Source organism: Pongo abelii, chromosome 10 (genome assembly GCF_028885655.2).
Source record: "Pongo abelii isolate AG06213 chromosome 10, NHGRI_mPonAbe1-v2.0_pri, whole genome shotgun sequence".
In the NCBI taxonomy this organism is placed as follows: Eukaryota; Metazoa; Chordata; class Mammalia; order Primates; family Hominidae; genus Pongo; species Pongo abelii.
The window spans coordinates 107,361,282-107,388,411 of NC_071995.2; the positions used below are offsets into that span (position 1 = coordinate 107,361,282).

General features: G+C 43.9%; 1 protein-coding gene and 1 long non-coding RNA gene across 4 annotated transcripts in view; one reads left to right on the forward strand and one right to left on the reverse strand.

The window, feature by feature from the left end:
- Positions 1-1,328: 1,328 nt before the first annotated feature.
- On the forward strand, positions 1,329-10,826 carry LOC134759533 (uncharacterized). The gene is made up of 2 exons (XR_010135825.1): positions 1,329-1,385; positions 5,790-10,826. It is a non-coding gene; the product is annotated as an uncharacterized LOC134759533 (long non-coding RNA).
- CORO1C (coronin 1C) overlaps positions 10,055-27,130 on the reverse strand; it is a 120,665-nt gene continuing 103,589 nt past the window's right edge. For all 3 annotated transcript variants that reach the window (XM_054527615.2, XM_024256559.3, XM_054527616.2), the window contains exons 4-11: positions 24,958-25,087; positions 21,988-22,169; positions 20,549-20,668; positions 19,305-19,409; positions 17,243-17,388; positions 13,918-13,975; positions 13,560-13,805; positions 10,055-12,469 (exon numbers count right to left, since the gene is read on the reverse strand). In XM_054527615.2, the coding sequence (XP_054383590.1) occupies positions 12,350-12,469; positions 13,560-13,805; positions 13,918-13,975; positions 17,243-17,388; positions 19,305-19,409; positions 20,549-20,668; positions 21,988-22,169; positions 24,958-25,087 (1,107 nt within the window). In that variant the 3' untranslated portion in view covers positions 10,055-12,349. The remainder of the gene's footprint in view (positions 12,470-13,559; positions 13,806-13,917; positions 13,976-17,242; positions 17,389-19,304; positions 19,410-20,548; positions 20,669-21,987; positions 22,170-24,957; positions 25,088-27,130) is intronic.

A 27,130-nucleotide genomic window follows, 5' to 3' on the forward strand; every position in this document is an offset into this window, starting at 1 on the left:
TGGCTAATTTTGTATTTTTAGTAGAGATGGGGTTTCTCCACGTTGGTCAGGCTGGTCTTGAACTCTCGACCTCAGGTGATCCACCTGCCTCGGCCTCCCAAAGTGCTGGGATTACAGGCGTGAGCCACCACGCCCAGCCGCACACAGGTTGTTTTACAATGAAAACCAGAGACCCAGCAGGTGTTCGCCATGACACAGTCTCAGCCACCTTAAGAAGCTGCAGCTGGAAAGAGCCAAAAGCTCACCCTGCCTGCACAGACAGGGAAACTGAAGCCACAAGAGAGGAACTGAGACCCCTCGAACCCAGGCCCCTCACCCTTCCCCAGCAGGTTTGGAAATAGCCATCCTTCAGGGACAGGGGACTGAGAAATTCTAAACAGACCCAAGTCTGCCTGGAGGTCACTCTCTGATTAGCGGAGGTGAGTGGTTGCAAGCTGTCACATCCAGCCTGCCACGTGGTTTTGTGCAGCTTGTGAGCTAAGAATGGTGGTTACATTTTTAAGTGGTTGGAAAATGTTTTGTGATGCATGAAAACTGTGTGAAATTCAAGATTCCGTTTTCATAAAGTTTTCTTGGGACACAACCACACTAATTGGTGTACACATATTGTCTCTGGCTGCTTTCACGTTGCAGCGGCAGAGTTGAATAGTTTCATCACTTGCAAAGGCTCACAACACAAACGCTTAACATTTCCTGAGCCTGTGGTCAATGCCAGACCCTGTGGTAGGTGCTTTGCATACATCAGCTCATGTAATCCTTGAAGCTGCCTTTATAAATGAGGAAACTGAAGCTGAGAGGGAGAATGTGCCTTGCTCAAGGTCACACAGAGTAATGGCAGAGCCAGGACTCAAGTCCAGGCACATGGAATAATGTTCTTGATCTTAACCCCTAGCCTGGGATGGTGCAGGCTGAAAGGTGAGCTCTGGCACATCAGCAATTACTATATGTAAGGAAAAAGGAGTAGCTTAGCAGCAGGTAAGCTATTTCTTCTGTGTGTGTGTAATAAGGTCTTGCTCTGTGGCCTAATCTGGAGTGCAGTGGAGTGGTCACAGCTCACTGCAGCCTCAAACTCCTGGTCTCAAGCAAGCAATCCTCCTGCCTCAGCCTCCCCAATAGCTGTTACAGGAGCACACCACCACACCCAGCTCCAAGTAATCTATTTCAAGGTGAGACTTGAGCAGTGAAATTTCCTTCTCAGAGGAGCAAATATTGCTAAGATAAATCTGGTGTTATGTCGTCTGTGTGAAGACCATAAAACCACACTTCACTGCACCTGACATCTGTGAGAGTCAAAGACTCAAAGTGAACATGTTTCTGCTGCTGGGAATGAAGCCCAAGAAAAATACTCCAAATTGCCTTCCAAGATTGAAGCAATGATATCTGAGGTAAGAGAAATATTGGGAAAAAACACAGACTCCCCTACTACAGAAACCTGTCCCTTGATGGAATGTGATGCAGGCATGAAAGTCATATTTATATTGAATGCTTATAAAGCACTCAAGACCTGTTAGGTAGAAAAGAGAGGGTACAGAAGTATATAAACAGCATAATTCAAGTGTGCTTGGATGCTGAGAGGACAGACTGAAAGAAATGCTGATGGTGCCTATCTCTGGGTGGCATAATTATGAATGCCCCTTTCCTTTTAAATATATTTTCTTTTCTATATTTGTATATAGAAAAAAATGTATATAATGATGTCTATTTCACTTTTTTTTCTTTTTCTTTTTTTTTTTGAGACAGAGTCTCACTCTGTCGCCCAGGCTGGAGTGCAGTGGCGCGATCTCAGCTCACTGAAACCTTTGCCTCCTGGGTTCAAGTGATTCTCCTGCCTCGGCCTTCCTAGTAGCTGAGATTACAGGTGCTCACTACCACGGCCTGCTAGTTTTTGTATTTTTAGTAGAGACGGGGTTTTGCCATGTTGGCCAGGCTAGTCTCAAGCTCCTGGCCTCAAGTGATCCACCAGCCTCCACCTCCCAAGGTCCTGGGATTACAGGCATGAGCCACCGTGCCTGGTCTACTAATTTGTTTAATTGTCACAACTGCCTCATGAGGTAGGTACTATTAGTATCCCCATTTTGTAGATTAAAAAAAAATGTTCCAGAGAGGTTAAGTAACTCGCCTAAGGTCACACAGCTAGTAAGTGGCAAAGCCAGAGAATGAACCTAGGGTGTCCTATGAAAGAGCCTGCATTCAATCACAATAAATATTGGTTCAATATATAAATGATTCCAGCTCCTCCTTGCAGACCTTGCCTGCTGTGATTGGTCTAAGAGGACCCAATTCTCCCCACCTCCTCACAACACCATGTGAGCCTGCTTGGGGTGTGGAGCAGGAATTGCAATCAGCAAAGCCAATGGGTGTTAGGTTCCTCTTTACACTGGAGCCCAGTAGTGGGCTAGCCTAGGAAGCAAGAGCTGTTTGTGGGTCTTCTGAGAAAAATGTGCTCCTGGTTGTAACTAACTGCCTGCCACTGTTGGAACAGCCCCATGTTAAAGCAAAAACATGGCTCATTGGGCTCCTACTTGGAGCTCTCTTACAAGTGGATCCTGAGCAACTAGAGATTTGGTATTCAAACAAACAACCTATAACCTCCTTATACTTAAATGATCATCCGTGCACTAAATTCAGTCTTCCTTCCATTTGCTGATGGATGAAAATGCCTGCAGCCTCATGGTGGTCCCCAGTCCCCAGAGGCAACACCACAGCCTGTACAGCTGCATGTGTGCAGTGGCCTATTTAATTGCATTTTGCTTCTTTGTTGTTTCGGGGTGGGGAACTGTTCCCACCAGTGACAAGCACAGCTGTAATAAAGCCTCATACTATAGAGACAAAGAGAGGAAGGCTTGGGTGCCAAAAGCCAGCGCAACTTAGCTTCAGCCTGGTATTTACCAAGCTTAGGTTGGTCAACAGTACAGTTATTAAAGAAAATGAAAAATTAAACATTTGTGGAATCCTGAACATATGTGGCTAGGCAAGGACTATAACTGACAGGCCAGGTATGGCCCAAGATTTTATAATCTATGTGTAACTTGTCAGGAACTGTTATCCCTCCCCGACAAGGTGCTGGCTTCCTATGCAAACCTGTGTCCGCTCCGCTTCCCTAAAAATTGGGAAAACAGGGGTGACGTCACTTATAGAATCCCACCTCCCTTCCCAGTGGTCACTATCCCTCCAAGGAAGCTGAGGCTCCCTGGTGGCGCAGGAGGGCACAGGCGGACCGGAGCCCAGCCAGACTGCAAAGCCCATTAAAAGCCCGTTCCTTCCTCCGAGGAAAGCAAGAGTCTTGCTGGTTGTGCCGCTTGTTTCTCAGGGCAGTGGTCTTTTCAGTTTACTCACAATGGGACCTTTTGTTCGAATGAAAGCAACGGTCTCACGAAATAGAATAAGAACAGAGCTGCTCGCAAGCAAGGCCCAGAAGGGAGGAGGGGAAGTCACACCCAGCTGCCTGCCCTCCCCCGTTCCTCTGCTGCTAGGGGGGCTCACCGGCTACAGCTTGCTGATTTGAATCATCCAAAGGGGAAATGGTCCACTGTGGGCCTGGTCCAGCCAGGATTCAATTCCCTTTCTCAAATGGGAACAGAGCTCTGGGGAGTTCACTTTCGGCCCCAGATTTTGGCTGCCAATCTGGGTGGCACTAGGAACCAGTTTCTGGGCTGGAGACTGCAGCATGAAGCCATTCCTCCAGAGTGGAAGAAAACAGGGGCTCCCCAGCTCACTGGGTCTGCTTGGACTGGGGGTGGCCAGCGCTGCTGGTCCCAGACCTGGAAGGCCAGAGGGCAAACAAATGTTAGAAATGTACTCCAGACTCCATGATTCTTCCTGAGAGGGTAGTGGCTGAAGGAATCCATGCCTCTGGCAGACATCCTCAATCACCTGGCCTCAAAGACCCCTGGGAAGGGGTCTTTAGGGGAGAGACCTTGGTGTTGTTTGAGGAGGCCAGGGGCCTGGCAATAGGAGTCCTGGGATATTTCGTGGAATTTAAGATCAGAAATAAAGCTGGACCTTAGGCATGGACTCGGGGAGCTACAGGGACCCAGAAGCCCTTTCTTCATCACTGTATACCTGCTCTGCCTGCATGGTCCCTGGCTTCCCCAACTCCCAGGCCCCCATAAAGGAAAACCCAGATCTGATGCCACTGACGGTGGCTCCAAGGGGCTCATAGGTCACCTGGAGTTGACTGTAGTCCGGGACAGTCTTATTCTGTAAGCAAAGTACTGCTGGGCAGATAATGCAATATGTGCTCCCATCCCAGATAATGTCTATATTTTCAACTATTCAGTCTTTCAGTAAGTACTGATTGACACATCATGCCAGATTCTGGGGATCCTGGTGAAGGAAACCAGTGCCTGTCCTCATGTGGCTTATATTCAATTCAGGGAAGGCAGTCAAAACTCCAATGAGATGATAGATCAGCTATCAGTGGTACTAAGGTGCTACGGGCACTATTTACGTATGGGGGTCAGGCGAAGTGCTGGGAAGGGCAGGCACTGGAGGTGGGGAAAGGATGGGCACTCCCAAGAGAACAGCACATGCGAAGCTCAGGGGTAGAAGGCCTCCTGAACACAAGAGAACATCAGGAGAGGGTGAGGGGCGGCAGGACAGGCAACTCGGGGCCTCCTAAGCCAGTGGTGAGGATTTAGTTTTTATTCTGAGTGGGATGGGAAACCATGGAGGGTTTGAAGCCTTAGATACAGGGGTCAATGAGCTTTTTCTTAAAGGGCTACACAGTAAATATTTTAGGCTTTGTGGCCATACGATCTCTGTTGCAGCTACTCAACTCTTCCAAGTATAGAGCAAAAGCAGCCACAGACAAGGCACGGTGTGTTCCAATAAGCTTTACTGATGGACACTGAAATTTGAATTTCATATCATTTTTACTTGTCGCTAAATATTGTTTTTTCCCCCAACCATTTAAAAATGTAAAAAACCTTCTTAGCTTGTGGGCTACACGGAAGCTTCCAGCAGGTTGGAGTTAGCCCATGGGCCTTAGCATGCCTTCCCCCGCCTTAATACCTGAAAAGGTGACTATGGCTGCAGCTCTGAGAACAGATTCCAGTGGGTGGGGGAAGCTGGATTAGGAAGCTGTGACTGTTAACCTTGTCAACTTGACTGGGCAATGGGGTGCCCAAATATCTGGTCACACGTTACCCTGGGTGTGTCTGTGAGGGTTTTCTGGATGAAATGAACACTTGAATCTGTGGGTTGAGTAAAGCAGGTTGCTCTCTCTGGTGTGGGTGGGTGGATCCATTCAGTTGAGGGCCTGAATAGAACAAAAAGGCTGAGTAATAAGGAATTCCTCGCAGGCGTGTGGCTCACGCCTGTAATTCCAGCACTTTGGGAGGCCGAGGTGGGTGGATCACCTGAGGTCAGGAGTTTAAGACCAGCCTGGCCAACATGGGGAAACCCCAACTCTACTAAAAATACAAAAATTAGCCAGGCGTGGTGGCACATGCCTGTAGTCCCAGCTACTTGGGATGCTGAGGCAGAACTGCTTGAACCCAGGGGGTGGAGGCTGCAGTGAGCCAAGATCGTGCCCCTGCATTCCAGCCTGGGTGACAGAGTGAGACTCCGTCTCAAAAAAAAAAAAAAAAAAAAAAGGAATTACTCCTGCCTGACTGCCTTCAAGCTGGGACATCAGTTTTTAACTGCTTTCCGACCTGAACTGAAAAACTCAGCTCTCCTGGGTCTCTCTGGTTTGTTGACTGCAGATCTTGGAGCTTAGCAGCCTCCATAATCATGTGAGTCAATTCCTTAAATACATCCCGATCTCTCTCTCTTCCCCCACGCAGACCCTGTCGGTTCTCTTCTTCTGCAAAACGCTAATAGAGAGGCTCTGTCCACGCAGAAATGATGGGAGCACAGGCTGGGCGAGTCACCGGGAAGGTGTGAGAAGTAGCTGGGATATGGACGCACTGTGAAACCAGAGCCTGGGTGTGGGATACGCAAGAAGAGATGGGAGTCGAGGAGGCTCAGAGGTGGAAGAGCATGAACTTCCTCCTGTAGACAAAAGGGATAATCACTTGTGTCTCCTTTAGAGACCTTGACAGAAAACATCACTCTAGAAGCAAAACAGGGAACAGGCGGTTGGAGGCAGAGAAACCAGCTACAAGGCTGTTCGGACACTAGACTGGTATCTACATAGGGAGGCACCTGGCAGGTGGCCAGATTCCCAGATGGAATCTCCACCTTGTGGTTTATGAGGCATTCTGGGCCACTGCCTCCTGAAGACACTGCTCAGGGTGATAACTCATTTTGCATTTGGGGAGCTGTAGGTGGGGATGGTGATAAGCAGCCCAGGATTTTGTTCGCCAAGAGGTATTATTCCAACTTCCACAACCCAAATAGCATCTCTGCACGGAAATGAAGCTGCAACAGCTCCCTGTCATGGATGGGGCACTTCCCAGTTCTCAGACCTCATCACTAGAGCCCCCAAGCTTGGATGTTGTTGCCGAACTCCCTCAAGGCACTGAGCGTTAGCCTGAGCACCTCTCCTGGCTGGACCAGGGGTCACTTGCTCCATTACAGTTCTCTCCAGCCCGGTGACACTCTCACTATAAATGCCAAGTTCTCACTCAGTGAATGCCAAGACGAATGCAACCCTACCTAGTGGGGGAAAGGAGATTAGGAAATGGGCAATGAGAGGCACAGGGCTCTTGGGAAGGGAGCCCTGCTGCTGGGGGCCTGAGAGGCACCCAGTGGAGAGGAGCCTAGACAAACTTGGCAACCAGCCCCCTGACCGCGTTCCGCAGCATTTCGGGGGCCAGGCACCGTGTGTGTGATCCCTTTCCACTGTAACCAGGCCTGCTCCCTGCTCTTCCCCTCGAAGACACATATGACTGCTCCTCTCTGGCAGCCCAAAGCTTTCTCTGCCCCTACAACTGCCTGCAGGCCTTTGAGCCACTTCTCCCCAGTTCTGCTCCAAACCCACCAGGAAGTCCTTCCCCACAAGTCCACTTACTCTTTGAGATCGGTGTGAGGAAGCTACTCTAAGAACAAAACTAGCACCCAGTGGTGAGTGCCCAAGCTCAAGTGTGCAGATTTTTTCTGACAGCAGAATAGACCTGTCTACTTGCCTTCCAAGTTGAGTCCTGAAGTGGATAACTTCCTCCTCTGACTTCTGCCCTCAGGCTCCCTGGGCAATGGCCCTGATGTTGCTTTCTAGCCCCTCACCATGAAGCCTGTCAGGGAGCCGCATGCCTCACCCTCTATCTGCCCCTCACTAAACTCAGGATCCTAAAATCTGCCCTCTTACCCATTTTCGTTCACATGAATTAAACTCCAACTACAATGAATTTGAATGATCCCATCTGCCTCTCTAAACTCACGCCCCTCCACATTTCAGCCAATCCAACCAAGTCAGCAGCCACCTTATCCTCAAGGATCTTGGGATGCACAGTATATTCCCATCTCCCACCCAGCCCTCCTGACACTCGCCACAGGGGAACTTTCACCCGGCACACCACGGCCAGTGTCGCCTAGCGAACACACCCCCACCCCACCCCACCCCACCCCACGTCCCAAAGCTCGAAGTTGAGAATAAGCCATTTGCTGCTGGACTCGGTTCCCGCAGGAGGGACGAGGATGGCTGCCATCTGCACATCAGCTGCCTGGGACGTAACATTTCACACGTCACGTTTCAAACAGAGGCAGCAGCTGCAGCTGAGATGAAGCATATCAAAGTATACTTAGCCCTTACTATAATGGAAGAAAATGCATTTCCCAGTTCCGATGACCTTCATTTTCTGCCATATTAAAAGTCTTACATAATTTAATTTTTATGTAGCCAATCTGTCTTTTCCTTTGTGATGTATTCCATTGCTTTAGGGCTTACATTTTTTCTAGTCTGAAGTGTAGATTAAAAAGGACTTTCTTCTTAATAGAAAAAGAAAAGGTTTTAACTGTGGACTCCATTAAGAATGTATATTGGTGTCCCTGCTGCCCCCACAGATAACCAAATGTTGCTGCACCATTTCAAACATCTCCACTGATTTATGCTTATCTTAATAATTATTAACTTATCACTAATACATTAATTTTAATAATGCCTTTCTGGGAATAAATACATTTATAGGAAATTTCTAAATTCAGAAAAATAGGATTAAATAGAAATTACACACAACTTTACCTCCCTATAGCAATAACAACATTTCTGGTATTTATTCTACACATAAGTATACATTGTATATGCACATATCCTTTAAAAAGTTTGTCACAAGCCATCTGTTTGGGGGTGGTTTTACATATCTGTATTAGGAAACCTACACTTCTCACTAGAAGTTCTGGTCCTGAATGTTCTTATGAGGTCCAATGGACTTCACTTTCTTCTCCATTTTACTTCTGAATGGATAAGCCAACTAACATCATTTACTGCAGAGTGACTCCATGGGGTAGAGAGCTGATGAGAATTACTTTGTAAACACACTTTTACTTTTTATGCTGACATCAGCAACACAGTTCACTGTAAGGCACTTGGCATACACAGAAAAAAGTTGGTAGTGAAATCCACCACCCAGAAATAATATACTTTCATGTTTCAACCTAGGTAGGTATATATTTTAAACCCAAGTTGGAACTGACTTTATTTTACTATTTTTTTAATGTTTCCTATTCAATACTCTTTTTAAATGACTTTAAATAACGAAACAGTATTATAACATATGAATATGACAAGTAACTTACTGACCCCCTTCTGCAGAGTTGATTTTACTCTTCTAATTCCTGAATATACCTCCCACTAGTTCCCTGGGACAAAATTTCCAAAGGTGAGAATCTTGGGTCTTAAGAAAACGTTTAAGGCTTTTGATACACTTGCCAGACTGCCCTCTGGAAAGGCTGTCCACCCCGCACATACCCCCTTCTCGCAGGAAAGGACTGCCACCCCTACATTCTTTGGCAAGGGACTTCTTTTTAACGAACAAAAGAGCACAAAGGGCACTGTCCAGCCTGGACATCAAGGGTTGCCCGTCTGAAGCAGGAAAGGCGTGCCCTTGACGGTGACTCACGTCCATGACCCACTGCCAGCACTGGGATACTTAATGTGCCCGCAGAAAGAGAAGGGGCCACTTAGAGTTAACAGATTCTTAAGAGCCAACAAAGAGTTTTTCTGGGTGTAGAATACCAAGTACAGCAAGGGAAGTGACCTTAAAAAAAAAAATGGAAGTTCCCCCCAGACGAGGTCTGGCTGGCTGTCTGGGGCCAGCATGCTGACCTTCAGGTCTTCTGGCAAAGAATCAAGGTGGCCTGAGTGAGAAAATAAGTTAGTCATAAACAGACCACCACGCGTCTCCCGGCTGACTGCGGGCACCTCGGGTCTACAGAGAGCCCTGCCAACTTCTACTTCCTGCAGCCACGAGTGGACCAAGAACATGGCAGCCATTCTTCTCATAGACTAAAGCAACTTTAAGATAAGGCATTTGAGGAAGGGGAGCTTTATGCTGACCATTCATCATATTCAGAAAAAGCAAACAGTGGGAAATTCTTGCTACAATCACTGAAATGTCACAAGACAATGTCATAATGCAAAAGGGAAGCCCTGCAATTCAACTGACCCTGGAAGCCTGCTGGAATAAAAGTCACAGCTGAGCCAAGAGAATTTTGCTTCTATTGAAGAAAAAGTGCTTTCAAAGACTGTCAGAAAATCAACTCATAGTATAATAGTAACAGTAGCGGCCACGCAGCAAGGGTTGTTTGTGTGGCCACACAGGTATTCCTCTCATCTGAACTACATGGAATTATCATCCTCCTTTCAAGAAAAGGGACTCAGAAGCATTATGAACCCCATCCCAGGACACACCGCTGGCAAAGGTCTGAGGCAGGATCCAAAGGCTCAGGTCTGTTGGAAGCCAAAACACAGTGCTTGGAGACCTCACTTGGAGACTGGCTTGGAGACCTCACTTGCACTTGAGCTGAGCCACCCACACGTGCTTCCCCTGTACTTACCCCCAGAGAGATGTATGGCACCGTGCTCGCCCACCAAAGTCAGAGAAGCTATGTCAGGCAGAGAGGTGGGGGCTGCCTCACAGACAGCCAAGGCGTGAAATAAACACAAACACCATTTTGTAATCAATGATTTTTATCTCTGAAAATGGAAGCAAGTGTTTTGACAGAACACTATGGCCACTCTATAAGAGCCGACCTAGGAGTAATTCACTGTCCTCTTCCGGGATGTCACGGCTTTAAAAAAAAAAAAAAAAAAAAAGACAAAACAGGAAAATAATCCACAATGCTTTGGGCGCCTACTCTGAGCTTGGCTGGGCATCCATTCATTAAATAAGTCATAAGCTACAAACTAAGATCAGGGTAACTTTCCCTTGCCCTCCTGCTTCTCTTCGAACCACATGCCCTACGGTGTTTCACCACCATCAACAACTTTACTTCATTAATTCAATATCAGAACGTTAAAACACTTCTGAATCTTAGACAAAAGGTCCTCAGCAGATTACATTGATAAAGAAACAAATACAGGTTTGAATATAAGTCACTGCCATTATTGTTTTCTTTACATCTCATGATCCACTTCAATATTAAACACACACATACACACACACAAAACCACATCAAACATTCAGATGCCCTGAAACTGTGGAGACAGCACTCCCAATATTGGCTGGATAAGAACATGGTCCTTTTTCTACACGGACATTACTCCAAGTCCGGCTGTCACCACACTCTGCCCTCACCCTGGCTCCCTGTATACAGACGTTTCCAGCCAGTCCCATGCCCACACCAGCACGAGCATGTGCAAGAATTCCCTTCGTGGTCCCAATGGCACTACACATTCCACGTTCAATCACAGACAGCCCTTCCAAAACAGAGGCTCCTTAAATCTTGTTTCCCAAAAATGCACTGTAAGAAATTGGAAATGGGGCAAAGTTCCAGCTAACCGAGGAATGAACAGGCAACCAGAGCTCAGTCTCTGGCCCCCTCCGAGTCTGGGGAGCCTCTGTGCTTTGACGCAGCCTTGGTGCGAGATGGAGAGGCAGGGCAGGTTAGTTGTGCGGAGGGACATGTTTGTATGCATTAAAGCTACAGCAGAGGTCTGCGCTCCTGTTTCTGCTTCACTCTCTCATTCTCCTCAGTCTCAATACTCATTCAATCGCACCCTCTGGCCTTGTCTTAGCTTAATGTGGTTAGAGCTAAAAGGCAGGAAGGAAAGAAGGAATGGCTGGGGGAGCCCTGAGAGAGGTCGCAGCACATGTAAGGAAGAGGGTAGAGCAGGAGCTTTGCTGGTGGAAGGAGAGCCACTTCCTCCTCCAACACAGCATGGGGACAGCACGGGGAAACAGGATCACCCAGGGCAAATACCCCTCTCCACATGCCCACATTTTTAGTCCCCACCACTGTACTCAAGAGCTGGGCAGGCTGCTGAAAAGGGCAAGAAGGAACACTCAGCAGTACACGTCTTCCTGTCCTGGGCACCCTTGTCAAGTATTGACCAAAACCTGAAACATGATGTTTAAAGTGATGAATGCAATATGATCCCAGGTGTGTAACAAACTGCAGAAACACATGCTAGTTTGGGTTAGATTATAATCATCTGAAGCACAGGATAACCGAGAAGCAAAATTCCATTCTGGTACAAACACCCAATTTCTAGAAAAGAGAAAGGAAAGGAAGAAATACGATGTGAGCTTTTTTGATCAGAAGACTCCATGAAATGAGAGCGGTGGTAATATGAATCCACGTGATTTTTCAAGTCTTCCTGTTGTACAGTCATCAAAATGACCAGGTTTGTGCTGCAAAGGAGCCAGCACCATGTGGCTACTGCTTTGATTGTTCTCAGGTGAATGTTTATACAAAATAATATCTTATCTTCATTTAGTTTATAAACATACACAGTGCTGTCCCTTTCAAATTAAGGAAAAAAAAAAACCACACACAAATACTGCAAAGTAGCAAAATACAAAGGAAAACAAAGCTACTTTTGGTTTTGGCAACATTAAAAAAGAAAGAAATATAAAAAGCAATGTGGCATTGGTCCCTATTCATTAAAAAAAAAGGGTACTTGGGCACGACACAATCAGAATTAGTTTGTTTTCTAAAATTCAGAGTATCCGGGATTTTAAAAGTAGCACTTTTTAAAAAGTTCAACAAGTCACATAACACTTAAAACATCAAAAAAGCTTTCTGATAAAAAGCTCAGCTTTTAAATCACGTTTTGTTTCTGCAAATTTGGGAGACAAATTGAGTTCTTACTGGAATGTGGCCTATCGCTGGTTGACAAATCTGAAATGGAATGTCTCCAAATGGCAGTGCCTCCCTTTCCGCCCTCCCTAGGACCACACCAACAACCAGCTCCCAAGCACAAGTTCTTGCTCCCATTTTTTTTGTAGGGGTGGGGGTGGGACCTTCAGGCTGCTATCTTTGCCATCTGCTGTTCTAACTTGGAAATACGCTCATCTTGATTGCAGATTGTGTCTTTTATAGATTTGATCTCTTTTAAAATCTCATCCAACTTGGCTTCATTTTGCTAAGAAAACAAACAAAAAAAGGAGGCAGTGATTAAAATGCAGTAAACAAAGTTCAACACTGTTCAAAACTTGTAAGATATAAAATGTAGTTTTCTATTTTGCAAACGGCAAGCCATAGTCACCAAGTTGAAAAGAGAAGTCAAAGCCCTACTGTGTCTGGGGCTTTGAAGGCAATGAGCACTGGCCGATCCATCTGAGATCCCGTGGCAAAACAACAGTGTGTCACAGTGTCATAGTGCCACTTCTGATCCCAAAGCCTGTGCATTTACTCAAACAAAGGGTCTCCTGGGTCACAGTTAGACTATAGGACAAAACAGGCTCCTTCAACAGTGTCCTACGTCCTAACCACCCCAATCATCCCATCAAGAGTAACTTCTATCTGACCAGAGAGAGGGATGACTCTCCCAGAGGCTACAGAGCTCCTGCCATCTGTGAGGGAGGCTCCTTCTTGGGAGGGAAACCCTTGCCCTGTGTGTCCACTCCTTCTCTCTTACTCAGGACCTGCTCTCCCGGCAAAAGCAGCACTCTCCAGTGGCCGCAGCGAGTCAAAGGCAGGCTTGATTCCCAATTCCCCACCCAAAGGGCTCTTGCCTAAATCCCCCTTGTTGCCAGCCCCACACTGCCAGATCCTTCTGTCATAGCCACTCAGCTACATCTGAACACGTGCCACTCCCTCCTTCCAGGGACCTCCTCTCCCTGGTGCCTATGACCCCACGCTCCCATGATATTTTATTTCTACCCAAATCAGAGAAGGGTTTAACTAGTTTGGCAAAAGACAGGAAAAACCCAAGAGGCTCCTGTTCACACTCAGAGATAGGAGGAGACTGATACCTATCCCAATCATGGTGGTTTGTGGCCACACTTGGCTCCTTTAATGGGGCTAAAGGAGCTTTAACTCTGTTAAAGAAGGCAAGTGTTGCCACAAAACACCACCAGCACGTGACCGAGGACCTTCTCCCACTTTTTCGTTTACTGAAAACCCCCGAGCACCCAGCTGGGACAGTACTCGCCAATGCCCTGGACCACAAGGGCTTTCTAGAGGATAAAGCCCGAACCAGCCAAGCACCCCTGCACTCCACTGGTCCTCACCACACTGGCCATGTCTGTGGTTTTCTTGGGGACGCTGATCAGGTCGCACTTCTTGTTTGCAGTGGGCTTGCTATCCAGAATGTTCTTCTTGACCACCTTGAGATCCCTGTTTTTGCCTGGAATGTACCCGTGCTTCAAGGAGATGAGGATTGGGTCTGCATTCTTGCCTTCGAACCACTCTTCTGCCTCCAGCGCGGCCTCTGGCCCCGCTGTGTCAGGATACAGGTCATCTTGGAAAAGGTCAGACTACAAGAGACATTTGGCACCCATGGGTAAGGAAGAAGAAAGGCCTGGGATTTTTGAATTTTATTTTTACATTTGTTTCAAATATGGATTGTCTAGAAAACTGAGCACTCACCTTCCTGGGAACAGTCATAATAATAGGTTCACACTTTCTCTCATGAAGTTTGAAGAATCTTCAGAGGGGAAATAAAGGCAAAGTTGCATTAAGTGAAATATGAGGCGGACTAACAGGATGAATAATGAGTTTTCTACAATGCTGTCTGAAATGTCAAGTGCTTCTTTACTCATCCCCACATCTGATCCACCCCGGGAATAGGCAGAATTTAGTGTTCCCGGTTGACAGATGAGAGAATGGAAGCCGAGAGTCACTATGCTAGGAAATGGCAGACTGGAGACAAGAACCATGAGTAGAGGTCTACGTATGATGATGACAAATGCCAATTATCTGGGGGGCAGACCAACTGTGGTGGAAATAATAGCAACACTGAAACTGACTCACTTGTGAAAAAATTACCATGTCAACATACAGGAGAGAACACACATCTGCTAGATTGTATCTACAACGCGGGTACAAGGTCTTCTGCCAGCTTGAGGTGGTTGAACATGTAAGTATAAATATGACTTTTAGAAAGCAAAAGAAAACAATCCTAGGATTATGATTTTCTCACCCTAGCAAACCACATCGTACATGACACTCAAGAAAAATGTGAAACTATCCAAAATGTGGAAAGAGAATGTAAAGCAACTTGCACTGTAATATTGGAAGAAGGGAGTAAAGAGCTCTGTAATGGGGAAGAAAGGTATAACATTTTTATTTGTATCCTACAAGAGAACTAAACAGACCAGAAACGACTTCTCTTATGATGACCCTGATAAGGTCAAGCCAATTTTCTTTTTCAGTCAAGACGGGAAACAACAAAAAAAGTCTCTAAAGCTCCTGGCAAGAGAGGTGGCCTTAGTGAGCATTCTGGCCAGATCAGCAGATCAAACGGCCCTTAGTGAGCATTCTGGCCAGATCAGCAGATCAAACGGCTAGTGTGCAAGGGGGGAGTTGAGTGTGGGCGTCAATGCTGCTGGGGAAATGTTTTCTGAATTCCAAGAGTTTAAGTCAGAGAAGACACTGTCACATCAAATATGCAAAACCATTTCTCCTGGAAACCTGCAGCCTTTGGCATCTGAAACTGGGCAGAAGTCCAATGAAGACAACCTGGCAGATACACTGCTCTAACGCATCCGGGGAACAAAAGCTGAGTAGAGCTCAGGGTGGTAAAGGTTTATAAAATCATCGTCCTCTTTAAAAGAAAGGTGGTGTCAAATGTGCCTGTTTACTATTTCAACCAAAAACTAAAAGAATCCCAGATAAACCAAAAACATTTTTTTTTTTTTTTTTGAGACTGGGTCTTGCTCTGTTGCCCAGGCTGGAGTGCAGTGGCACAAGCTCATTGAGGTCTTGACCTCCTGGGCTCAAGCAAATCCTCCCACCTCAGCCTCTGGAGTAACTGGGACCACAGGTACATACTACCACACCTGGCTAATTTTTTTTAATGTTTTGTAGAGACAGGGTCTCACTAGATTGTCCATACTGCTCTTGAACTCCCAGGCTCAAGTGATCCTCCCACCTTGGCCTCCCAAAGTGTTGGGATTACAGGGTGAATGAACCACCACTCCTGGCCCAAAAACATTTTTAAAGACTGATTTAATGAAAATTCTGTAGTTAGTACAGTGAATAAAAAGACTGACTTGGCTTTGACTTCCAGCTCTACTACCAAAACCCACGAGAGTGTGACAACCTGACCAAGCCTTAAGTTCTTCATCCATAAAATGGGGATAAAAGTTACACCTACCACATAGGATTGTTATAGAAAGTAAGAGGTAGCAAGTAGCATATTTAGCACAGTGCCTGGCATACAATAAATGCTCAAGGAACACTTCATAAATCGGAGACATTCCGAACAACTGTGTTTATAGTCTGTCGAACTTTTAGATGACAACAAATGTGTTTCGAAATACTGGATGTAATCATAAACCTGAATTCAGTCTATTTTGAACCACATTTTGATTAGTTTGGTTTAAACCACAATTTTCAATTATCTTTAACAGCTTTCCTTCATTATTCCAACTAAAAAAAAAAATCACGTAGAGAGTTTTGGTTTGTTTGTTCTTGTTTGTTTGTTTGAGATGGAGTCTCGCTCTGTTGCCCAGGCTGGAGTGCAGTGGCACCATCTCAGCTCACTGCAACCTCCGCCTCCTGTGTTCAAGTGATTCTCCTGCCTCTGCCTCCCAATTAGCTGGGATTACAGGCACCCACCACCACACACAGCTAATTTTTGTATTTTTAGTAGAGATTAATATAAAAAAGGGGCTTATAAAAATTCTTTTACTTTTATTTGGAAGACGTAAGTATCAATTCTTTAATTGTGAGACCAGAACAGCAAGCGTTTTAAAAGTCCATATAAACACAGTGTTATGCAAATGTTTGTTATGACCTTATATGTGATGATGCAGTGCTAATTATTCTGTTGTTTGAAATGGCCAGTGGTCACTGAGTCTCAGAGCATATATTTGTTGACTAGCATGAGAAAAAAGCCTGTCCCTTAGGAAGCCTGCTAGCATTTAGAATATGAGTTTTTTAAAAATCAGAAGTAGTACAGAGAGGTAGAAATTATGTCATAGCTGAACTTCCTAAATCAAGCTAACCTACCGCCCCATTATAGGACCTTTGGTTCTATTTTAGGACCAGTGGGGCCCCAAATACAGTTTTGACTCTGGTTCTTCCACTCATAGGGTAGGAAAACCACCCACTTTTCCATCCCCGAGCCAGGCTCTCTCTACTTGCCCACCAGGGAACACTGACCACGGCCTCAGCTTGAAGATTAAAGATGCATGTTTCACTATTTCAGTAGGTGTGCAATACACCCCAGCTATGCTGTTTCATTGCTGCACTTCAGTTATATGGGCAGAAAATGAGGTATTAATTCCACAGTACACACAAGGATAGAAAGACTTGGGTTTCATAGAATTTCTTGTAGCTGTACTGCTCTGGTATCACCAGGCATTCAGGTGACGATAAAAAATGAGATGTGCCGGGTGTGGTGGTGGGCACCTGTAATCCCAGCTACTTGGAAGGCTAAGGCAGGAGAATTGCTTGAACCAGGGAGGTGGAGGTTGCAGTGAGCTGAGATCACACCACTGCACTCCTGCCTGGGCAACAGAGCAAGACTCCGTCTCAAAAAAAAAGAGTGAGTTTTTTTCTAATGAAGAAACTCAGTTTTAGTGATATCCTTAGAAAGTGCCATCTCATGGCAATGTGTACAATTCTACTACTTTCTTGCTCAGAATGGTCAGATATTTTTGAGATCTGAAGTATATGCTAGTCTAAGTACAAATAATTGTCACACAGTTACACCAACCTAGAATACTTGACAATCTCGATTCTTTACCTGGCAATCTCACATTTGTTAACATCAAGTCCCCTCTTGGGCATGTAACCCATCCCTCTCTGAGGCTCCTTGCTGCTGAATGTGTTGAGGTAGTGGACGTACGGGGATTCATCCGTGATCTCAAAATAGCGAATACTGCTGTCACCCTGTAAGAAACCAGAGACAAGTTTGTGTCTGACTGTTAACTGAAACATCTGGATTATGGGGTTGTCTCTCTCCTCTATAAACCCAGCATTAGTTGGGACCCCGCTTCAGTAGCTGACCTTTTCTTCCTCATAAAGAGGCTTGCCTAAAGCATATAACAGTTTCTTTTCCTCACAAAGTAACCCCTCACTTATCAAATGCTAGCATGCCTTTTAAGTGGTCTCCTCGGCCTCCTACCAAAGGATCTAATTTTACTCCCCTGAGCCTAGGCACCAGGCCAGGGTTAGGGGAAAAATGTTAATGCCTCTGCCAAACAGCTACATTGCAATTCAACTTTGAAAAACAAACAAACAAACAAAGACTAAGAGGACTGCTGAGAATGCAATTATTGATTTAAGTATTCATTTACTGGCACAATGCAATGCTGCTCACAGACCTAAGGGCACCAATACCAGGCATTGAGATGATGATAAAAAGTGAGATTTTTCTAATGAAGAAACTCAGTTTTAGTGAGTATCCTCAGAAAGTGCCATCTCATGGCAATGTGTACAATTCTACTATTTTCTTGCTCAGAATAGTCAGATATCTTTGAGTACTGCAGCATATGTTAGTCTAAGTACAAAGAATTGTCACACAGTTACACCAACCTGAACAATGACGGCAATCTTGTCTGGCAGAGAGGAGATATACATATATGTAAGAAAGAAGAAGACAAAAATAGCTAGGTGGTATCATGCCTCAACAGTGCTCCCAGTTCTCATGATTTCCATTTGTCTCAATGACTGAGATATCTAAAGCAATGGAAAAGAAGCTAAACCCTTACTAGTCATTTCTGCATGCCCAAAAGAATTTTCCATCTCATGTTACTAATATCTGAGTAACTGCTCATTTTGTTTGTTTTAATTCAGTCAAGGGCAACAATGGCAAGGTAAATGTACTTAACACCTGTTAACATCTGCAGTAAAATGGCTTTCAAGGAAACAGACAAGATCTCCATTTCTAAAACAATGACCTATAAAAATGTAAAGCAGGTCTGCAACATGCTCAATCAGCTATGAAAAGCAAACATCACCAGCTTTACCACACAGCGAAGGGCTATCTAACAGGTCTAGGGACTACCTCAACAGCTCCACTGTTATTAATTCATTTATTTCAACTACAAAAAGTTCTAAGGGAAATTGAGCCTACAAGAAAAAAAAAGGGAATTATAAGGTTCCCATTACAAAAATGAAATAATAAAGCTACCCACAGTCTAGGTATGCTGAGCTCATAAGGCAGGAGGAAGGTTTTTGGAGTTCAGTGTGGAGTCTCCCTATAACTGTTATCACCCCTGAGCTTTAGTCAGGCCTCATATCTTCAAGCCCAGAGCCCTAGCACTGAACCCCAGGAACAAGAACCCTCTGGAGAGTCTCTGAGGCCCTCAAAAGTTTGCATCCACAAAGCACCATTCTCCTTCCAAGTCCATGGTATGTGTTACTAAATATACACATGCTCATCTAGGGTTATCCAACAAATTTCAGCATTAGATGTGGCCATCTGGTTGCCCATCCCTGACATAAGTACAGATAAATCTAAAATCACCAATCAGGTAGCACTGCTAGGTGAAGATGAAACACCAGTGTATCTTCCTTTTTTCACAAGAGCGCCCTGATTGGAGCATTTTCCCCAACACCCCAACCCAAACCCTGCTTCAGTCAAAAGTATGGAACATGGCGTGTTATCACTGCACAACTGGCAACCCGCACACAGTCCAGTCTCAAGACCTAAAAATACCAAATTATCTGTCCTTGGCTTATAACATACACACACAAATTAGAAAAATTAAACAGATACAACACATTGCCCGTCCTCTAAATCTCTGAAGGATAAATGTTTCCACTTACAGAATTTAACACCAAACATCAAAATTACTGTTTACCTTTCCACATAAGTAAATGATGCTGGTGTCAGGGTCATAGAAAGGCAGCAACACCCCATTGCTAGTGTCCATCTCATGAAGAGCAATTGGTTCCTGCATATTTTTCTGGGGGGAAGATAATAATAATACATATATGTGTGTGTATACATTTTTTTAAAAATAAATTTTTATAACCTTATTATATATTCTTCTATCCCAATTAAGCGAGCCATTTTCCTAGAATAATAGAAGTTTGAACTATGCACATACAATACTCATACATGGAAACAGCAACAGGGATGCTAAATGAGATCCAACTCACAAAATTTCACTGATTTGACAACATAATGCACGCATACATCAGCGTGATTTCATGACAATGATAAGAAAGCCCTTCTCCTTTGTTACTGTTTTCTTTTTTTTTTTTAAGACTGAGTCTCCCTCTGTCACCCAGGCTGGAGTGCAGTAGTGCTATCTTGGCTCACTGCAACCTCCGCCTCCCAGGTTCAAGCGATTTTCCTGCCTCAGCCTCGCGAGAGCTGGGATTATAGGCACATGCCACCACCCGTGGCTAATTTTTGTATTTTTAGTAGACACAGAGTTTCACCATGTTGGCCAGGCTGGTCTCCAACTCCTGGCCTCAAGTGATCCAGCCGCCTCAGCCTCCCAAAGTGCTGGGATTACAGGGATGGCCACTGCGCCCACCCTATTTTATTTTTTAAAAGTACTTTTTTAATTATAAAATATGTGTGCTTTTAAAAAGTTGAAAGATATAAAAAAGAACATAAAAATCATTCCATATTCCAAAATCCTACAGCCCAGTGGGTGGCAGAAGCTATTATCATTTTGATCTATTTCCTTCTGACACATGTACACACAGAGATTGAGATGATAGAATATATGTTGTATTTTTCCCCACTTAAGCTAATTACGAACATCTTCCCAAGCATGACTATTTTGATTTAGACGACTGATCATATTATTTATGAAATATGAACTTATTTCCCAAATCCAAAACACTAGATTCTTCATTCTTTTTAAAAAATATAGTCAACAGCCTCTTCAGGAGTATCAAAAGTATGTCTTTGAAATACATTTACCAGTAAGTCTCCAACGAGGATAAGAACTTCACATCCAATCTAAGACAAGCAGGCATTTAGAAAACTACACTAAGAATCCCATAATCTACTTACTCACCGGAAGACCTGCTCAGAACAGAGAGAAACCTCAAGTGAAAGCAAGTGGAAAGGCTGGGGAGGGCGTACCGGATTCCAGAGAGCCAGCTGCCGCTCGCTCATGCGGCTGAACCCAGTGGTGAAGACATTGCCATCGGCCAGGAAGATGGCTCTCATGGGTCTTGCTCCTTCATGTGCTTTCTCCTTCTCCTGGAGAGCAAAAAGGCACATGCCACACATTGAACTGCAAGAAGACAAGGTGAGTGGGGAAACTCGGGCACAGATCCAACCTCACCAACTGCCATTCATGTTCACCTGGGTGTGGGAGGGAGGTCAGTGTTAACCATCCCCCTTCCCCAGATGAGGAAACAAAGAGATACTATGTGATCTGGTCAAGGTCCCTCCGTGAGGCAGCAAGAATGCCAGGATTTAACTCAGAAGCCTTGCTCTCTCCACCATATCCTGCTGCCAACCCAAGTCTATGCACTGCGAAAATAAAACACATGAAAGGACTCTGACAAATGTTTGTTTCTCAAGAGGATAATAACATAAGATTAGGCATGCCCTACCATTTCTACCAATATCATAGGGCAGAAAGAAGCCTTGTCTAGTTAACCCTCTCCTTGACCTCGGTAGTTTAATGAATGCACTAGGACCACCCTTGGAAGATGTCGGGTGGAGAAAACACTTAACACAGGGTTGGGCAAGTCCCCAGGGCTCAGTAAGCACCAGCTACTATCATTGCCCAACTCTTGAAAAGAAATGCTGCCAAAGAACAACCACATCTCAGGAAGGGCCTCAGAGTGTGGCAAATGAGGCCTTCTCAGACTTACTATGTGTAGTTTCAACACTGACTGAAGACCCAAATGTCCATCTTTTGTCAGGGTATGTGATTTTGTTGAGGTCCAGTTTGGGTGGCAGAAACTAAGACACTGAGCTGATGAGAGAACCTGTTGCTTTTCGCCCTGCACATTTATTTATTTATTTATTTATTTATTTTTGTATTTTTAGTAGAGACAGAGTTTCACCATGTTGGCCAGGCTGGTCTCAAACTCCTGACCTCAAATGATCCACCCACCTCGGCCTCCCAAAATGCTGGGATTACAAGTGTGAGCCACCATGCCCGGCCATCTGTTGCATCTTTAACAGCTATGTTTGGAAAAGGGTGAGGAATTGATTCATCAATATTCAATACTAAGCTGCAAAATCAGGAATGCAGCCAATTGGTTTAATTGATCAAGACTTATAAACTCTTAAGGACTCTAGTGAACTGATACAAACTACTTCTTTGTGGAAAAAGGCTACAAAGTGAGAGACTTGAGTAAAAGCTGGAAAATTTACAACTCTGGAGAGAAGCACAACTGGGGAGACAGAAGCCTTTATAAGCCTTCTCTTATTCACAGTTAGTGTCTATACACAACAGGGTCCCACTGACCAGTACTGCTGCCTGCCTGCCTGCCTTAAAAAGCAGAAAGCTCACACTCACTCAAGTGCTCCAACTACTGAGTTTTCATCCTAGGAATACTCACAGCAACAATCTCTTGTTTCCTGGGATCAATGACTCTCACTTTCTTGTCTTTGGAAGCTGTGCAGATCAGACTGCCATTCCGGTTCCAGCTCACATTGTAAATCATGTCTGAATGCATATCGTCCAAGTTTATAAGGGCTTCCCCTGTTCCCACATTCCAGATGATAATGGCATTATCACAGCCTAAAACAGGCAAAACCATCAGAGATTAGAAGATTAGAAACACCTATGTAACACACTCAGAAAACTACAGATACAGTGAGAATACATATATGTATATGCAGAGAGAGAGAGAGATAAAAGATGCGGCTGATTGTCAGAGGCCCTACCAGAGGCCCTACTTACTAACAATGTTAAAAACTGAAGTGACAAAGAAAAAAGTTTGTATAAAAGAAATAAAAGTGTTAAAGTAAAAACACAACTTGTTAAGTTTGGGTTCATATGAAACAATCAACCAAACAAAAACAAAGAACCCCACCAAAACAGAACCTATTTTCTTTAAAGAGTTAACTGGGCTAGTAGACCCAAGTGACTTCAAGTTTCCCTTTCTAGTAAAACAAGCATCAGGGTGAATATAGCTTATTTCTCTGCCAAATAAACTAAAAATAAAAGGTTTAAATGACTGTTTAGGGCACTTAACAAAAACTCTCGGTGGCAGGTTATTCAAATCAGTGAGACTCTAAGACACAGCTTTGGGATATTAAAGATGGTACAACAGTGGAAGGGAAAAGCCAAGAGTAAGGCCTGTTTGCTCACAACAGATCTGTACCTTTAAATGAAGAGAAAAATAGGCCAAGACTACTCTGATCATAGTGAGAAGCCCAGACTGTAATCAAGTAGCTACATGGATTCAGAAACGGATTCTGAAAGAAGCCCACGATGTCAACTCATTCACCACCTCAGCTCACCAACTCCTTCCTTCCTTCAAGGGTCTGCCCCACGCCTCCAGGCCCCTTTAAAAAGAGGCAGCATGTGTTGCTCCTAGGATGTTAGTTCAAGGATGAAGCAAAATACGGGAAGGACATCCTAGAGGTGGATTCTTGCCAATAAAGCAATTTTGAAATCATTTAGAAAAAATAGCCACTAATATCCAGGATACTTAAGTTACCTAAGGGTTAGAAGTAGGAAACTGGCCAGGCATGGTGGCTCACGCCTGTAATCCCAGCACCCTGGGAGGCCGAAGCCAGCAGATCGCCTGAGGTCAGGAGTTGGAGACCAGCCTGATCAACATGGAGAAACCCTGTCTCTACTAAAAATACAAAATTAGCCAGGTGTGGTGGCGCATGCCTGTAGTCCCAGCTACTTGGGAGGCTGAGGCAGGAGAATCGCTTGAACCTAGGAGGCGGAGGTTGCGGTGAGCCGAGATCATGCCATTGTGCTCCAGCCTGGGCAACAAGAGCAAAACTCCAGCTCAAAAAAAAGAAAAAAAGAAGTAGGAAACTGGAGAAAAAAAATACACAGCAGTATCAAAAGTTGAAGCTAAACTCTGGGATGGACAATTGAACCTTCCTCTGCCTTCTTCCTCATAGGCAAACAGGTAACTTCAGCCCCGGCAGCTGGATCACATAGTCGAAAACTACGCACAACACGACAATCACCCATGCTCCTTCACATGTGAAAGGGAGAATGCAGACCAGTCTGCTGCTGCTTCCCTATGTTGGGCCTTGATGAGAAAGGTAGCAGGGAATTTTCCACGAAGGAATTCCAGCTCTGGAATTTTTTTCCTCTGCTTAATCAGACTGAGGTTCTGAGAGAACATCAAAAATGATTCCCAGGTATAGTCGATGGTGATTATAAAAAACATGGCATCTTTTTTGAAAAGTGGGCCTTCGTTTCAATAGGTACTTGGCATTATAATTTTTTGTTTCACTCACTGTGAATCATAAACATTCTGTATTCCCAGTTAAAAACTGAACTGCCTCTCCTTTTTACTGGTGAAGGGAAGACCTTTAAAAATCCTATCTCTAACATTAGCATCACTTTTTAAATAAACCACTTTTATTAAGGCATAACTTACATACAATGCACCTACTTTAAGTATATATTTGCTAAGTTTCAACAAATGTATAAACTCATGTAGCCACCACTATGATCAAGATATAGAATATTTCCATCACCCCACAAAGTTCCCCCATGCTCTCTGTATTGCTTTCATAAAAAAAAAGAAATCTCCAATTTTAGATAAAGGAAAAGATTTCTGTACAACACCAGTGTCCAGAAATAGGGGACTTATCAAGTAAAATGAGGTATATCCAGAAAATGGATTAGTATGAAGTCATTAAAAATAGGAAGAGAGCTTAATAGCACGTGAAAAGGGTCACAGCCCACCACCAAGTGCAGTTAGCAGCCCATGTGTAAAGTGTATGAACCCATCTCTTGTGTAAAATAATTTATGTACGTGCACAGAAATATCTTTCGGAAAGAAACATCAAAAAAGTAATAATGATCTTCTCTCTGAGTGGTGGGATTAAAAGTGATTCTTTCCTTTTGTTTATATATGTTCTCTATAGTATACATGTACTAATTGTATAGCAGGGGAAAATGAAAGTTTTCTTTAAAAAGGAAGGAGCGTATTTGCCTCATAGGGGTCTCCCAAAGCTGGCAGCAACACCACAGAGGGAACACAGGGCTTCTGGCTCCCAACAAAGTATACCTTCTACCATATCAGAAATAACCAAAACTATGGTTCATGGAGGGCCCTGGCAGGAACCATGAAACCTGCTGAAATTATAGCAGGAAATTCATAGCTTTCCTCAGGTTGTCGAAGTGGCCTTGAAACACACACATGTGCACACACACACAAGTATGTGTGTGGGCTGGGGGAGCAGTGCACCCCAATACTCTTCACCATGGTTTCCTAATAATCTGCTTTAAAACTATATAACACACAACCAAAACACATTTGCTTCCCCCCACTCAGAGAGCCACAAGAGCGGAAGACAAGGGGAGGACCGCTGAGCTCAGCTCCCACCTGCGCTAAGAAGCACATTGCGGGCCGTTGGATGCCAAGCTACGATGCCGACTCTCTTTGAGTGGCCTTCCAAAATCACCACAGGTTCAGTCAGGGAAAGGGTGAGTCCATTTTCTGGGATCTGCCATACCTGTTGGAGAAGGAAGAAAGATGATCCACATGAAAGCTACTGCCTTTCATTATCACATTTACAGTGACCATCCACTATAAAGATTTGCTCTATATAAACAGAACATACAGTGATATTTGGATGAAAGGCAGAATGTTGTGAAATGACCGTGTTAGGCTGTTTTTTGTTTTTTTGTTCTTTTGTTTTTTGTTTTTTGAGACGGAGTCTCACACTGTTGCCCAAACTGGAGTGCAGTGGCGCGATCTCGGCTCACTGCAACCTCCGTCTCCCAGGTTGAAGCAATTCTCCTGCCTCAGCCTCCCAATTATCAGCTGTTTTTAAAATGTAATATGTTCTCGGAGATCAGGATACCAACAAGGACTACAAAACATTTCCTCTCAGCTTTTATTTAATATTATTTGGGATTTTATTCTAAATTCCTTGTTAAGTTCAAAACTCTCCAGTTAGAAGCATGCAAAAAATTGAAAGAAAACTACAAAATGATTGAAACACTCAAGAAAAGGAATGGGATGAAGACACTTAGCTAAGTCTGTGGTTCTTGATGGGATGACATGGTTTTTAAAACATATTTTCTATAATTTTACACTTGGAAAACAAAAATACACTTAATATTTTTATAACATGTATTATAGAAAATATTACAAAAGAAAAAGATGAATTAGACCTCATCAAAATTAAAAGCTTTTGTGCTTCAAAGGACACTATCAAGAAAGTGAAAAAACAACCCGCAGAATGGGAGAAAATAACTTACAAATCATACATTTGATAAGAGACCTATAGCCAGAATATATAAAGAACTCTTAGAATTCAACCAAAGGACAAATAACCCAATTTAAAAATAGGCCAGTCATCTAAATAGACATTTCAAGGAAGACATATAAATGGTGAAAAGGCACATGAAAAGATGTTTGGCATTATTAGTAATTGCAGAAATGCAAATCAAAACCACAAGCTCTCTCTTCATGCCCATTAGGATGGCTAGAATCAAAAAGACAGATAACAAGTGTTCACAAGCATGTGAAAAAATCAGAGCCTGCACACATGGCTGGTAAGAATGTAAAATGGTACAGCCACCATTTGGTGGCAGACTTTGGAAAACAGCCCGGCAGTTCCTCAAATGATTAAACAGAGTTATCATATGACCCAGTAATTCCACTCCTAGGGATATACCCAAGAGGACGGAAACTATGTGTCCATGCAAAAACTTGTACAAGAATGTTCATAGAAGCATTATTTGTAATAGCCCAAAGGCGGAAACAACCCAAATATCCATCTATTGATAAATGGCTAAACAGAATGTGACATATTCATACGCTGGAATATTATTTGGCCATAAAAAGAATGAAGTATTGATACATGCTACAACATGAGCAAACTCTAAAAACATTACACAAAGTGAAAGAAGCCAGACATAGAAGACCGCATATTGCAGGATTCCATGTATGTGAAATGTCCAGAATAGGCAAATCCGTAAAGACAGAAAGTAGAATAGTGGTTGCTTAGTGTTGGGGAGAGTGGAGGGAGGCAGGTGGAGGGGTGATAGCTAAAGGATTTGGGTTTCTATATGAGGTGATGAAAATTTTCTATAATTGTCTGTGGTGATGGTTGTGAATATTCTAAAACTCAGTGAATTGTACATTTTAAATGAGTGAATTCTATGCGAATTATATCTCAATAAAACTTGTTATTTAAGAAAATCCTCTTGACTAGTGAAGACATGCAGAAGACTCACCATATCTTAATTGGGGACATGCCTGGGCACAGGGGGAAAAAGGGACAGGGAAAGTATGAGTGGAAGGAATGAAAGACTTTATGTTTAACAATGAACAACAAAGGTTTCAAAAGGTTAAGAAACAAACAACCTCTAAGAAAAGGGCTGAGTTACAGGTTAAGCTGAGTAGCATCAAGAACCCCACAGAAGACAAGATACTAAATAATATTTAAGTTTATGAAAAAGCTAAAGTTTAAAATCATTATCTTCTACATGAAGATTAAAACAAGTAAATTTACCACCAGAAAATGATTTTGAGGAACCAGCTCATG